A 15,249-nucleotide genomic window follows, 5' to 3' on the forward strand; every position below is an offset into this window, starting at 1 on the left:
GGATGTTAAATGGAGCGAGGGAGGGGGAGGTTAAATGGAGCGAGGGAGGGGGATGTTAAATGGAGCGAGGGAGGGGGATGTTAAATGGAGCAAGGGGGGGGATGTTAAATGGAGCAAGGGGGGGATGTTAAATGGAGCAAGGGGGAGGGATGTTAAATGGAGCAAGGGGGGAATGTTAAATGGAGCGAGGGGGAGGGATGTTAAATGGAGCGAGGGAGGGGGATGTTAAATGGAGCAGGGGGGGGATGTTAAATGGAGCGAGGGAGGGGGATGTTAAATGGAGCAAGGGGGGGGGGGATGTTAAATGGAGCAAGGTGGGTTTAAATAGCGTAGGGGGGGTTAAATAGAGTGGGGTCCCAGAGGTGAAAGGACAGTCGGTTAACCCACTACATTTCCTAGTCCCCTTTTATTGCTTTTCACTTCACCGGGTAATATCAAGAGACATTATTACAATTTCCTCAATGGATCATTTGCTAATCCAGGAGCTGGACTCCGGCCCATCCAACCCTTTCCAGCCGCTCATCGGGTAAATGTCCAAAGTTTTCACTTCCATTCAGTTGAAAAAATGACCTTAAGTTTTCCACATGTGGAAGAATATTCCAGATAAATGCCACCTAAAGGCTATAAGCAGGGAAGTGGGAAGATTTCCTATTTCACTTTCTAGCAAAATGGTCAATCCTGTTCTTTTTAGAACACTTTTGCAATTGTGTTAGAAATAGCTAACATAGAAAAAATTCACACTGTGTTTATGGTGTCACCAACCCAGGGAGACCAGATTTTTCTGGAATCATAGAATGTTAAAACATAGAAGCAGGCCGTTCAGCCCATCAGCTGTAGGCCAGTGTTTTTCTCTGCATAAGCCATCTAGTCATTTCCCACTCTCCTGCTCTCTTTCTTTATTATCAAGTTACATTGAAACTACAGCACAGAAACAAGCCATTTGGCCCGACTGGTCTATGCCGGCATTTATGTTTCACACGAGTCTCCTCCCACCCTACTTCATCTAACCTTATCAGGATATCCTTCTATTCCTTTCTCCCTCATGTATTTATCTAGCTTCCCCTTAAATGCATCAATGCTATTCGCCTCAACTACTCATGGTAGCAAGTTCCACATTCTCACCACTCTCTGGATAAAGAAGTTTCTCCTGAATTCCCTATTGTATTTATTGGCGACTATTTTATATTTATGATCTCTAGTTCTGGTCTCCCCCACAAGCGGAAACATTTTCTCTACGTCTACCTTATCGTTATCTTAAAGACCTCTATCAGGTCACCCCTCGGCCTTCTCTTTTCTAGAGAAAAGAGCCCCAGCCTGTTCAGCCTTTCCTGATCAGGATATCCTCTCAGTTCTGGTATCATCTTTGTGAATCTTTTTTGCACCTTCTCCAATGCCTCTATATCCTTTCTATAATATGGAGACCAGAATATTAAATAATATATTTAATATATTAATAATAATATATTTAATATTCCTCTTTTTCAAACAATTAATTTCTTTTTAAAAGAATTTATCGACGAAGATATCTGGCAGCAAATTCTAACCACCTCTGTAAAGATTTTTTTTCTAATCTTTAATTCTTTTTCTGATTATCATAAATTTGCGCCCTCTTCTTACTGTCTCGCTGACCAATGCACAAATAATCAATCATTATTTACCCCTTCCTAATCTTAGTTGTATAGACTAGGCTTGTATTCCCTTGAGTATAGCAGATTAAGGGGTGATCTAATTCAGGTGTTTAAAATGATTAAAGGATTTGATAGGGTAGATAGAGAGAAACTATTTCCTCTGGTGGGGGAGTCCGGAACAAGGGGGCATAACCTTAAAATTAGAGCTAGGACGTTCATGGGTGATGTCGGGAAGCACTTCTTTGCATAAAGGGTAGTGGAAATTAGGAACTCTCTCACCCAAAAAGCTGTTGAGGCTGGGGGTCAATTGAAAATTTAAAAACTGAGATTGTTAGATTTTTGTTAGGCAAGGGTATTAAGGGTTACAGAACCAAGGCAGTTAGATGGAATTAAGATATTGAATGGCAGAACAAGCTCGAGGGGCTGAATGGCCTATTCGTGTTCCTATATTCCTATCTTCAAGGCCTCTATCAGGTTACATCTTAACTTTCTCAGCTCCAGTCAAAACTGTAAACCCTCATCCCTGGCAACATTCTAGTGAATCTACATCGCACCTTTCCCATTGCTTTTATATCCTTACTATAAGGGTTGTCCCAAACACTATAATACTTAAATTGCGGCCTAACATCTTTTACAAGTACAACATTGCCTCCTCTGCTTTTGTATTTGATGCCTCTAGATAGGAAACCAAAGATCCCATTAGCCTTTTTATGCCTTGTCTATTGTGCTTCCACCTTTAATGACCTGTGTGTGTGCACACCACCTGCTCCTCTGTTGCATTTCAAATCTTAACCATTTATTCTTTATTTCCTTTCTCTGTTCTCACTGGCAAAATGTATTACTTCAGTTTTTCTACTTTGAACTGCATCTGCCATCTATCTTCTTGTGTTTTATTGGTTAGAACCTCTAAACATTTTGCATGTTTATATCAAATACAAAGGCCTTGCCATTTACACCCGGACAGTAATACACTGCAGTGTTGCAGAGCTGGGGAATGCGACAGTAACTTTTCATTAGCACCAGATTAATGTTATGTTAGATCCAAAGCAATTTTTTCCTGCCGTTGTTATCAACCAGATGTAGAGAAGATGTTTCCAGACATAGAGATGTTTCCACTCGTGGGGCATTCCAAAACTAGGGATCATAAATATAAGATAGTCACTAATAAATCCATTAGGGAATTCAGGAGAAACTTCTTTATCCAGAAAATGGTGAGAACGTGGAACTTGCTGCCACATGGAATAGTTGAGGCGAATAGCATAGATGCCTTTAAGGAGAAGCTCGATAAGTACATGAGGGAGAAAGGAATAGAAGGATATGCAGATAGGGTTAGATAAAGTCGGGTGGGAGGAGACTCGTGTGGAGCATAAACACTGGCACAGACCAGATGGGCCGAATAGCCTGTTTCTGTGATGTAAATTCTATGTAACTGTGAAGCAGCTTGGGTTTTGTGCTATTTTTCGCATTAAGACAAATATTTGGTGGTCATTTTACTTAGGAGCAGCAGGGCCTGGGATGTGGAGCTTGTTTCTCTGTTCTCAGGCCAAGGCTTTGAAGTGTCTTCTTCCCGTTATCAATGTTCTTTGTGCTCAGTATCCTGCTGAGTAAATCCGCCATGGCCAGTGCAATAAGGGATGTGAATGAAGTTAGAAGCAGACTTGAAATCCTATAACTGGGTAAAGAGTTGTTTTTCAATTTAAAAAAACATGAAACCCAATAACCCTGTAGTCACAATGTTCATTTCTTTGTCCAGTATTTACCAAAATATAGGGTCAATTATGTCTTACTCTTTTGTGGAGTAGCTTTGTGTATTAGTTACAGGGAAAAGAACACTTTAGCTACCCACTGTCAGCATTAAGCAATTCCCAGTCTGGTAAAGAATGGCTAGATGCAGACTAAAGCTCCCTCCATTACCACAACCTCAGAAGGGCACCCCTACTGCACCTGTGTGGTATTTTTTCTATCTCCCATACCAACTACCCTTGGGCAAAATCCAAATGGCATTGCTAATTGGTGTCCAAACTCATTTCACGCAGAATCCTTAGTGCCAGCAAACAGAGGAGGCTTTCATTCCATCAGTCTGGACTGGATTTGAACCCAGGTCCTAGAGATGTACAGCAAGTGTCTAACCCACTGCAGTTTCTGCCTTTTGAAAAAAAAATACATGCTATGAGACTGCACGTACTCACCCGTATCCCACACGTGCAGTCAGTTCTACTTTGGTATAATGAGTGCAGCTGTTTTTAAATGTCCTATTAGGAATCTTGCCCTTGTCCTATTCTGGACTGGTCAAAAGGTGGCTTGACTAAATATTCTATGATTCAATGTCTGACTGAAGGATCCCATCATGGGCTGGAATTATCAGAATACAGAGAGCAAGTAATTACATACGCTTTGAAATCTATGTAATCTGCAGAAATAATGGCCCAGAATTTGCTGGGAAAATAACGGTGAGTTAAATGGGCGTGCCGTTATTAGTATCTAAATAACCCAGCAATTTGTGGCGAGGAAGAGGTGCCCCCGAGTTGTGAATCGCCACGAATTGCGAGCTGAAGGGTAAGAAAAAAAGCCTTAACTAACGGGGCATGCTGGAGAAGCCCCACTCCAGCAAATTCATTATTTCAGTGAGCGAGCTGTTTGGAACAGGCTCCCTCGGGAGACGCTGGAAGCAGTTAGTATTGGTTCATTCACGTGCAAATTAGATAGATTTCTTTTAAAAACTAATATTTTGGGATACAGTATATGAGTAATTTGAGACATGATCTATTTTAAGTGTAATAGGCTTGGGAGGAAAAAGGTGACTTTGGACCTATGGTTCCCAAAGCTCTCCACCACTAGGGGTTTCCTAGTGTCATGTCTGGGTCTGTTGCTGACTAATTGATAGAGATCGATTGCTATGATTAGCCAACAACTCCATTATCGTTGTATCATGCGAGTACCAGGATGGTAAAAGGAGAACTAGATGAACGCATTTGTGCATTAACAACCGTGCAGTGTAACCACAAGGTCAAATGCAGGATGGGAAGTTGCAGCCGTCGCAGATTTATGCCTGGTTCTTGAGTGGTTGCAAACTCCAGTAATCTGCTGCGTGTACCGTACGTGTTTTCCTCAAAAGTAAGCATTAAAACAGGACACGTTTTTAGAGAATTATGCAGTTTTTTTATTTATATCTGTACAGTATTGCTCTCCTATTATCCATTGTGAGCACTTTATAATTTAACCGTAATGAATGTTACAAAAATACACCAATTTGAAGCATATACAACAATCGAATATTCACAGAAGGAATTGTCCAGATAATAAAACTATGTACAGGGCTCACAGAAACGTGTCTGTAAACATTGTAAAATGACTGCCATTGTATCCTTGTGCATGTGAAATCGTATGTTAAGAACCACATCAAAGCCCATTTCTGTCTCCTTCATTCAGGCAGGAAGAGAGAAATTATTGCTTTTTTATTTTATGCAGAGCCCCTTTCAATTTATCCGTCTTGCTGTGAATTCTGCAGAAACGTCACCACGTTCTTAAATTGCTTTTTAACAAGTTTTATTATTCCTGTAAATTATAAACAACATTTAAGAATTTATTTTAAAGAACAACTCTGCCCACCTCACCCCTTCCGCCTCCGCCCACCTCACCCCTTCCGCCTCCGCCCACCTCACCCCTTCCGCCTCCGCCCACCTCACCCCTTCCGCCTCCGCCCACCTCACCCCTTCCGCCTCCGCCCACCTCACCCCTTCCGCCTCCGCCCACCTCACCCCTTCCGCCTCCGCCCACCTCACCCCTTCCGCCTCCGCCCACCTCACCCCTTCCGCCTCCGCCCACCTCACCCCTTCCGCCTCCGCCCACCTCACCCCTTCCGCCTCCGCCCACCTCACCCCTTCCGCCTCCGCCCACCTCACCCCTTCCGCCTCCGCCCACCTCACCCCTTCCGCCTCACCCCTTCCAACTCCACCCACATCACTTCCACCCCCCCCCCCCCCACCTCCCCTCCAACCAGCTAGAAATACTGGAGAGCACATGGCTGGGGACATATTTCATCTTGGATTCTGACAGCGTTGTCAACTGCAAGGGTGGCATCAGAGCCTCTCAATTCAATTATTTCCTGTACCATACTGCCTGCCATCTGTTATTCTATGTATAAAGTTCATTAAGACCACAAAGAATCCCATTTCAAATATATACATTTATAACAGGTGCAGAAAAATAAAATTTTAAACCTACCAATTGACCCAAAAGTACCTAATCACAGCCAACTGGAATTAAACAGTTAAATTCGAGTTGGGTCATTGTGCTATTTTTATTACCCCGGAATGTAAGAAGGGTTACTTTATTTTATTAAATGTGCTTTGTTCATACCAGTGGATTGAAATGGCCTAGTCAGTGCTGTACTGTAGTACCATTCAGCAGTACACTTCCTGTGATTCTTCTTTCTCACACTGACTATTTGAATAAGTGTTATAATTAGCAGTAACTAGTGACTCACCCAGTCAAAATGTGACACTTATATAAAATTCAGTAAAATGGGGGAAGCGTGAAATACAGACATAGTGACAATGACACAGCTAGTAAACCTGTACTGAGAATGGCAACGACATAATTCTTGGTAGCCCAATGCTAATCTAATACAGGTCATGGTTGGGAACAATCCTGCTAGAAACTGGTCATTTCCCCTTTCAAGGTAGGCAAAGATCTGACATTTTGAAATTCACTTTAGTGAAAAAACGCCTTTTTTATTCCCTTTAAAAAGGGAGAAATTCTGGGATTTTTTTTTCCTGCACTGTTACTAATGTCGACACAGAAATATTAATGATCAATCATCTGTTTCTGACAGAATCTATACCAACTGAAATACAAAGCACCAGCTTCCTTGATTTTTGGTCATTTCCATTTTGCATTGCCCTGTATGAGGTAGTTAGCAGCACCACTAATAAAACCAGTGTGATCACCAGTTCATTGAAATGCACCAACATAGTGCAATTGCAGTTGAAATTACTGCTATCAGTAACTGAGGGTGATCAATTAATACATTTGTATGACATACCTCCTCCAATATTTTAACTAAAGCATTAACCTGCTTCAAAATAGAAAGAACTTGCGTTTATATAGCGCATTTCACAACCTCAGGATGTCCCAAAGCGCTTTACAGCCAATGAAATACCAGACAGAAGGATGTCATATGAACATGTTGTGCATTTATGTGACTATCAGTAACAGTCATTTTCTATCTTCACGTCCTTGACCTTAAAATAGAGCAAATTGTCACAAGTGAAAGTAATTGGTCATTTGAGTTAACTTGTCAACAAAGAACTTCATCTGGGAGTCAGCTCCAGCGCACTTGCTGATCTCAAGAAAGCACCACGAGAAGTTACTGTAGCCATGGAAAGGCTGTGAGAGATGACATACGATGGCAGAGTGTCTTGCATGAATAGATGTGAGCTGTAACTGGGATGAGCTGAAAATGTCGTCGGTTATGGTCACTTTTGGCCACCTATTTGTCGTAATGCTGGTGCAAGTAACGCCCGTTAGCACAATCACCCCTTGTGCTCACCATGGTGCCTGTATCCTAAGGGGTGATGATGTGACTGGGGACCACGAGTTCCTTTACACAAGCACTCTCTCTGATTTTTTTTTTATTAACCCATCGTAAACATTGAAAAGCAGACCCATTAATTGCATTTCCTGTTGACCAATACAGAGCAATTTAATGGTACTCCAACACATTACACCATAAGAAAATGAGAATGTAAGGAAGCAAAGAATGAGAAAAGCCCATTTCACCCATCAAGCTCATTCCCTTCGCAGACTATGTACAATTTACCCTATCTATAGATTCTACCCAACCCACAGTCTCCAGAGAGAGGCAATCAACCAAAGGTGAAACCTCCATCTAGATAAATCTCAGTGAAAAGACCTCAACCATCTCTCCAGGATATTAATTCAACCCTACAATCCACACCATTCAACTCTGATCACTTCTACATCATCCTTGTCAGTTACGCCAGTAAACCAGCATAACATGGAAGGGTGGGGGAGGAAAATTGGGACGGGAAGCAGTTCCTCCTGATGCCACTTCTACGATTTTTGCACCAAGTATGGGCAGGCATATTGCAGTGAGTTGCAAATGACTGGAATACATATTTTCAACCACTTATACCTTAGCAACACTGGCAACGAGGAAAGCTTTGCATTCCTGGCATCCAGGATCACTATAGGGCCTTGGGGACAGGAGGTTAAATTTTAAAGGGTGACCTTGCCTGGTGTAATCGATCACGTGATCAATTACATTAGGAAAGCGGGAACATCAAAAATAAAAGGGAACATTTCATCTTACTACTTCTGCCAGCGCCAGTGTCCATGCTAGGCTGCGGCAGGCCCAACAGCAATTTCCCTCCCTCCCCCTTCCCACTTGAGGTGGATGACCTGGCATCAGCAGAAATCCCACCAAAATAATTCAACACCGCAACAACAGGAAAACCCTCCTTCCTCAGCAAAGTTCCACCACCCTTGCAGCTTGGAGGAGAATCTGCCCCATTGTTCTCGATGCCCTCAATCCTGTTCTCACCCAATATTTATCCAATACCTTTTTAAAGGAATTTATCAATTGCCAACGAGATGTGTCCCAGTAATCCATTAGCCTTGTTGACTGGATACATTCAATGACGGGTTAATAATTAAACCAGGATTTCTTGTTTTTCTTTTTGCATCTTTGCTAATGACACCCTTCATTGTGTACAGATGTTTCCTGTTCCAATGTGCATTAATATACTTTTATCCTTGTTAAAATTCATCTGCCATTCCTTAGCTCATCCACTTAATTTGTCCAGATCTCTTTGAATGCTATAAATCACCCTGATGCTTGTCCATTGGCCATGTAGTTTGATTTTGTCAGCTGATTTTTATATTGTTATAATAAGTGACCTCCCTGTATTATTTTTGAATAGTGTAAACACCAAGGGATCCCGGACAGTTCCCTGTGGGACTTTGCTAATCAAAGGCATCAGCTTCCATTTATCATTTTCTACATTACATCGGTGACTACACTTAAAAAATATTTCATTGGCTTTATAGCACTTTGGGACGTCCAGAGGTCATGAAAGACGCTATTAATGCAAGTCTTTCTTTCTTTCTGCCCTCTACTGCTAAGCCAGTGATCAAGCTAACTACTGTAGCTAATTTTCTATTATGAAATTCAATCATCTTTAAAAAAAGAATCACGTGAAACTTTGTCAGATGCCTCCTGAAAATCTAAGTATATTGAGTAAATAGGCATGACTTTGTGCTTGTAATTCCTACATGATACATTTCTGATCTCGTCTGTACCGCCAAGACATTGGAAATCAGAGGTTAAGTCACCCGTAGCCAAAACTGAATTGCTACGAGCTGGGAGCAGCTCCCTGCCCATTCTGTCATTTGGGAATAATACATGACATGGAAAAGGAAAAAAACTTGCATTTATATAGAGCCTTTCATGACCTCAGGACATTCCAAAGTGCTTTACAGCCAATGAAGTACTTTTTAAGTGTACTCACTGTTGTAATGTAAGAACTTGAGAGGATGACCTTAAAATGGCAGCTGGGAGTGCGATCGTTTTTCACATGCAACTGCTGAAACAATTGGTGTAACGTTTTTCAGTGTAGCATGAGGATTAATTCCTGCAGGAACTTCCTGTCCTCGGTTACATCATCACCCCTCACAAAGAAAAGTCAAGTGGAAGGAGTCTGCCTATTTAAAAAACCCACATGGGCTGCTTGCAGTTTCTCCTTTACAAGCAGCAATCATCGGAAACGCAAGTAATCATTCCTGTGGTCCGAAATCACAACTGAAGCCTAGTTGACCTTTAGAAACATTGACACATAATAAATCAGCTGCAGGCCTACCACATTAGTGAAGACTCATTGGGACCATCTGAACAGTTTTTTGAAGCAATTTTATTATCAATTGAACCACAATCAATTAAAATTCATACGGTCTCGCTAACAGGAAAGGCACAGTGAGTTCCTCTGAGCAGAGTGTTTGTGCTGTCGGGAGTACTTATCGACAAGGTTTGGTCTCTACCCATTTTGTTTCATTTCATGAGCCTGTCCCCTAGCGACCCAACCAGCAATGACCTTCAGGTTATTTGTGGAAAAAGAACTTTGAAGAGATGTTCATTTTTACTCTTGTGTGTTGCAAGTTTCGACCTCAGTGTTTCAGGAATTAGTTTGAGGGCAGCCATAGAGAATTCGAAGCCCTCGACTGAAGTTCACATTTAGGCGGAGGAAACAACTCATTTTAAATAAAACTATGGTTTGTAAAATATTTAACAACAACAATAACTTGCATTTATAGAGTGCTTTTAATGGAGAAAAATGTCCCAACAGGCGTAAGGGGAAAAAAAATGGATGTCGAGCCAAGGGGGAAAGATTAGGAAGGGCGACCAAAAGCTTGGTCAAAGACATGGGTTTTAAGGAGGAGAGGGAGGTGGAGCGGCTTAGGGAGGGAATTCCAGACCCAGGCAGCTCAAGGCATGGTCACCAATTGTGGAGAAAAAGAAGGGGGGAGGGATGAACAAGAGGCCAGAATCAGAGTTTGGGGGTTGTAGCACTGGAGAAGGCTTCAGAGATGGGGAAGAGCAAAAAGCAGTGGAGGCACTTAAACACAAGAGCGCTTTACATTTGTGGTGTTGGGATACCAGACATAATGTAGGTAGGCAAGGATGGTTGTGATGGATAAGTGTGACTTGGTATGAGATAGGACACCAACAGCAGATTTTTGAATGATCTGAAGTTTATGGACAGTAGAGGATGGGAGGCCAGCCAGGAGAGCATGGGAGTAAGTGAGTCTGGAGGTAACAGAGGTCTGATTGAGGGTTTCAATTACAGATGGGCTGAGGTAAGAGGCAGGTAATGTTACAGAGGCGGAAGTAGGCAGTCTCTGTGATGGAGAGGATATGGGGCTGGAAGCTCGGCTTGAGGTTGAACACGACAATGAAATTGTGAACGGTCTGATTCAGCCTGAAACAGTGGCCGGGAGGTGGGGGTGGAGCCAGTGGTGAGAGTACGGACTTTGTGGATAGGGTGGGGGCCGAAGATGCTGATTTTAGTCTCCCCAGTGTTTAGCTGGAGGAAGTTAACAGTTCAACCGAGACTGCACGTCGGATAAACAGTCCGACAGCACAGAGGCAGTGGAGGGATCAAGAGAGGTGGTGGAGAGGTAGAGCTGGGTGTTAATTGGATGATATTCCTCTGTCCACTATTTTAGCAGAGACATTAACCCATTTAAAGTAATCGGTTTAATATTTCTATTAAATTAGCATTGGACTATCATACAATGGACTAAGTGTTCGCCCGTTAATGCTATGTATAGGAACAGGAGTAGGCCATTCTGCCCCTCAAGCCTGTTCCACACCTGTACCCATAAACATTAGTTGTTACACTACAGGTTGTAAACAGTCATCGCTAGGCTTGAATAACTTATCTTACCCATAACACACTAATTAACGAACTAATGAAGGAATCTTACGAAGACCAACATTGATTTAGGCTTCACGTAACTCTGTCTCAGACCAGCTCTATCCTATTGAACGGAAATGTGGAGCTTCAACCTCGTACCTCCAACCATCTAAAAAAGTTTGCTTTCATTTTTAACACTTATCATACAAAACATAAAAATGTGCAGATCAGTTTGATTGAAGGCAAGATATTTATTTTTAAGCCTTAGATAATAAACTAGGGCTGGAGTCACATCATCTTGATCCCTCCACGAGATGTGCAGGAACCATCCATGTACAGAAGGTGTTTCACCACACGGACTGCAGTGGTTCAAGAAGGCAGCTCTCACCACCACCTTCTCAAGGGCAATTAGGGATGGGCAATAAATGCTGACCTTGCCAGTGACGCCCACATCCCATGAATGAATTAATAAAGTTTAAAATGGCACCACGTCAATGCTCACTGCCTCTATGTATCTATCCAGTGTGGCAGAAGCCAATCTGCGTGGGACTGTAGGGGATTTTGAAACGTTACACGCTCAAGTCAGATGCGTTGTAATTGGCACAGACCAAATGTCACGTGAATCTCTTTGTAAAGGGGACCGTTTGGCATAGATGGTTAATACAATGCCCTTTCATCTCTGAGACTACATGGCTGCGGGGAGGGGAGGTAAGGGTGGGTGGGTAGGAAGTGTCTAGTCATGATGCTCCAGCCATCATGAGGTGTGAGGCAGGTTTGATGGACCAGCTGGCCTTTACCTGCCCGTCAATTTTGTATGTTGGTAAGTTTCTTTTTCCCTCTCTCTGTCTCTCACTCTCTCTGTTAGCCAACGAGGTCCTATGTGAAATAAGTTTGCATAGCACCTGTACCATGAGCATTGGCCGTTACACTGCACCTTGTGCTGGAACATGAGATCTATCCCACCAGTGAGTCAATACCTGGCCTTCCTCATTGTGAAAGACCCATTGCTTTGGCACGTTCATGGTCTATAAGAGAGACAACCCCCACTAGTGACATACAAGGTTAGAATATGCACAGCAATATTAAAAGTGTAAAGTATCTACAATTCTAGTGCATCATTTTCAACCTTAACTATTATATTTCCAAATACATATGTAGAGGATTGCTTTTCGCCGAATGTTTGAGATGGCAAGACCATGTTGTCAGCCTCCTGTGAAGGCTGCGGGACTTTTAAGTACTGTTTGGGGAGCGCCTCACTCTGCAGGAGCGCGCTGTCCCTTTGCTTGTCCGATACCTTGTCGCGTGGCACAAAAACCAGAGAGTTCGCGGAGGCCGGGCCGGAGATCTGGGCCGACAGAAAGTCGTCGAAGAGCTCGTCTGGCCCGCTGTGGGGGAAAGAGCTGACGGAGAAGACGGAGCAGGAGCGGGCGTGGAGCCGTGGCGGGCGGGGGCTGAGCTGGGTAATCCCCGTCACGTTGGAGCTGGTCCTCCTCTGCTTGAAAGCTGGCTTGGTGTGGAAGACGGAGACGCCGGTCTGCCGCCGGGTGCTGCCGCCGGCTGAGCTGACCTTGGCCCCCAGCCGCTGCTGCCAGTGCCGCAGGGCCTTGCGGAACCTCCTGCTGAGCAGGGCGTACAGCAGAGGGTTGATGTCGGAGTTGAGCAGGGCCAGCCAGTGCGCAGCCGTTACCAGGGCGGGCGGGATGCTGGAGGGACGGCCGTCCCCGCCGCTGCCCACGGCCATCTCGATGGCCTGGACCAGGCCCACGATCTCGTAGGGCACCCAGCAGCAGAAGAAAGCGAAGATGACCAGGAAGAGGCGGAAGGCCCCGTGGTGCTCCCGGCCGGGGGAGCTGTACTTGGAGAAGATGTCCGGCCTTTTACTGTGGCCCAGGTCACAGCTGCCCCGGACGTCCTGGCAGCGATGCTCCGAGACGATCCGCGCGTTGACGCTGGAGATTAGCTCGGAGAAAGTCGGCCTGTCGGGCCCGAGCCCCCTCCCTCCCCGTCCGCCTCCGGCCGCCACGTTGCGCTGCAGCTGGTTCTCGATGTCGTGGATCCTCTTGGCGTGGCCCCGCGCCACCTTGACTATCCTGACGTAGCAGAAGATCATGACGGAGGCGGGGAGCAGGAAGGAGAAGACGGTGACGAAGCCGGTGTAGCTCAGGCTGTCGGCCCATTCCACCGAGCAGCTGTATATAGCCGGCGAGTAGCCGAAGCGGCCCCAGCCCAGCAGGGGAGGGCAGCTGCTGATGGCGGCCTGCAGCCAGATCCAGACCACAGTGGCAACGGTTCGGCGCACAGTGCTCTGCGAATTGTACTGCAAGCAGTCTATGATGGCGTGGTAACGGTCCAAGGCTATGGCGGCCAGGGTCAGCACCGAGGCTGTGCAGTAAACCGAGGAGGTGTAGCCCACGTAGAGACACAGGTCCTGCAGCGAGAGAGAGAGAGACAGAGAGACAGAGAGACAGGAAGAGTGAGGATCAATGGAAACAGAAATGACTTGAAAGGGACCCTATTGTCCCAAACAACAGAGGAACAGGAGGAGCCCATTCAGCCCCTCTAGCCTGTTCCGGCATTCATGGCTGACCTGCATCTTAACTCCATTTATCCGCCTTGGTTCCGTAACCCATAATACCCTTGCCTAACAAAAATCTTTCTATCTCAGTTTTGACATTTTCCATTGACCCCCAGCCTCAACAGCTTTTTGGGGGGGAGAGTTCCAGATTTCCACCACCCTTTGTGTGAGGAAGTGCTTCCTGACATCACCCCTGAACGGCCTAGCTCTAATTTCAAGGTTATGCCCCTTGTTCTGGACTCTCCCACCAGAGGAAATAGTTTCTCTCTGTCTACCCTATCAGCTCCTTTAATCCTCTTAAACACCTCAATTAAATCACCCCTTAACCTTCTCTACTCGAGGGAATACAAGCCTAGTCTATGCAACCTGTCTGCATAAATTAACCCTTTTAGACCCGGTATCATTCTGGTGAATCTGCGCTGCACCCCCTCCAAGGCCAATATATCCTTCCTGAGGTGCTGGGCCCAGAACTGGATGCAGTACTCCAGATCAGGTCTAACCAGAGCTTTACACAACAAGGTTAACTTCTGACCTGAAAGAGGGAGGCTCGATACCAAGGAGCCTTTCAAACATCAAATTCTAAACACTTAATATCGATAGCCTCAGGGGGGGAAAAAAACCCTTTTTGGATTCCCCGATGGCTTAGTGAGTACAGCACCTGATGTGACATTCGTAGAATTGCATAGAATGTACAGCACTGAAAGAGGCCATTCGGCCCAACTGGTCGATGCCGGTGTTTATGCTCCACATGAGCCTCCTCCCACCCTACTTCATCCAGCCCTATCAGCATATCCTTCTATTCCTATCTTCCTCATGTGTTTGTCTAGTTTCCCCTTAACAACAACATCTTGCATTTATATAGCTCCTTTAACGTAGTAAAACGTCCCAAGGCGCATCACAGGAGCGTAATCAGACAAAGATTTGACACCGAGCCGCATTAGGACAGGTGACCAAAAGCTTGGTCACAAAGGTAGGTTTTAAGAAGCGTCTTAAAGGAGAACTAGAACAACATCGATCAGACAACTCCCAGATTCTGTGTCGTTAGTTCTTTCTAAGCCAGGATGGCAATAGGGGTACTGCAATTGCCCTCTGCATTCTCTGACCCCCATGACCGGGGGGGGGGGGGGATTAGCCAGAATTTCTGCTCGCTATCTGGTTACCCGACTTGGCTGCCATACGCCCTATGGAAAAAATAACCTGCTGACACTCACTACCGTAAGCTCACACAAGAAAAATGGCCTCTAGTTATCGGAGGACAGTCAATACTCAGCACGAGTCAGCACCTTTGGAGGGGGGGAGAAAGGGCAGTGAAGAAAAAAAAAGCACAATATCCAACAAAAAAAGGACAGGTAAAATAAAGATAAGTTTGAATTCACTTCAGAACCATACTGCGTTTGTTGAATCACAGCACAGGAGGCTGCCATCGTGCCCATGCCATGTCTTCAACTGGAGGCTGCTAACTCTAATCCCATTTCCTTGCCCTTTCCCCTTAATCACTTATATTCTTGCTTTTCAAATATTTAATTTAATTTTAAGTGAGGTTATACAGCCTCTGCCTCAACAACCACTTGTGATAAAGAATTCCATCTTGTAATATCCATCTTAAGTGAAA

The 15,249-nt window shown here is 44.6% G+C and overlaps 1 protein-coding gene across 1 annotated transcript in view; it reads right to left on the reverse strand.

Annotated features, from left to right (window-relative positions):
• Nucleotides 1-9,540: 9,540 nt before the first annotated feature.
• The window catches only part of LOC137324383 (melatonin receptor type 1A), a 32,527-nt gene continuing 26,818 nt past the window's right edge, over nt 9,541-15,249 (reverse strand). The window contains exon 3 of the mRNA XM_067988608.1: nt 9,541-13,490. Coding sequence (XP_067844709.1) covers nt 12,162-13,490 — 1,329 coding nt within the window. The 3' untranslated portion in view covers nt 9,541-12,161. The remainder of the gene's footprint in view (nt 13,491-15,249) is intronic.

Source organism: Heptranchias perlo, chromosome 8, assembly GCF_035084215.1.
Source record: "Heptranchias perlo isolate sHepPer1 chromosome 8, sHepPer1.hap1, whole genome shotgun sequence".
Classification (NCBI taxonomy): domain Eukaryota; kingdom Metazoa; phylum Chordata; class Chondrichthyes; order Hexanchiformes; family Hexanchidae; genus Heptranchias; species Heptranchias perlo.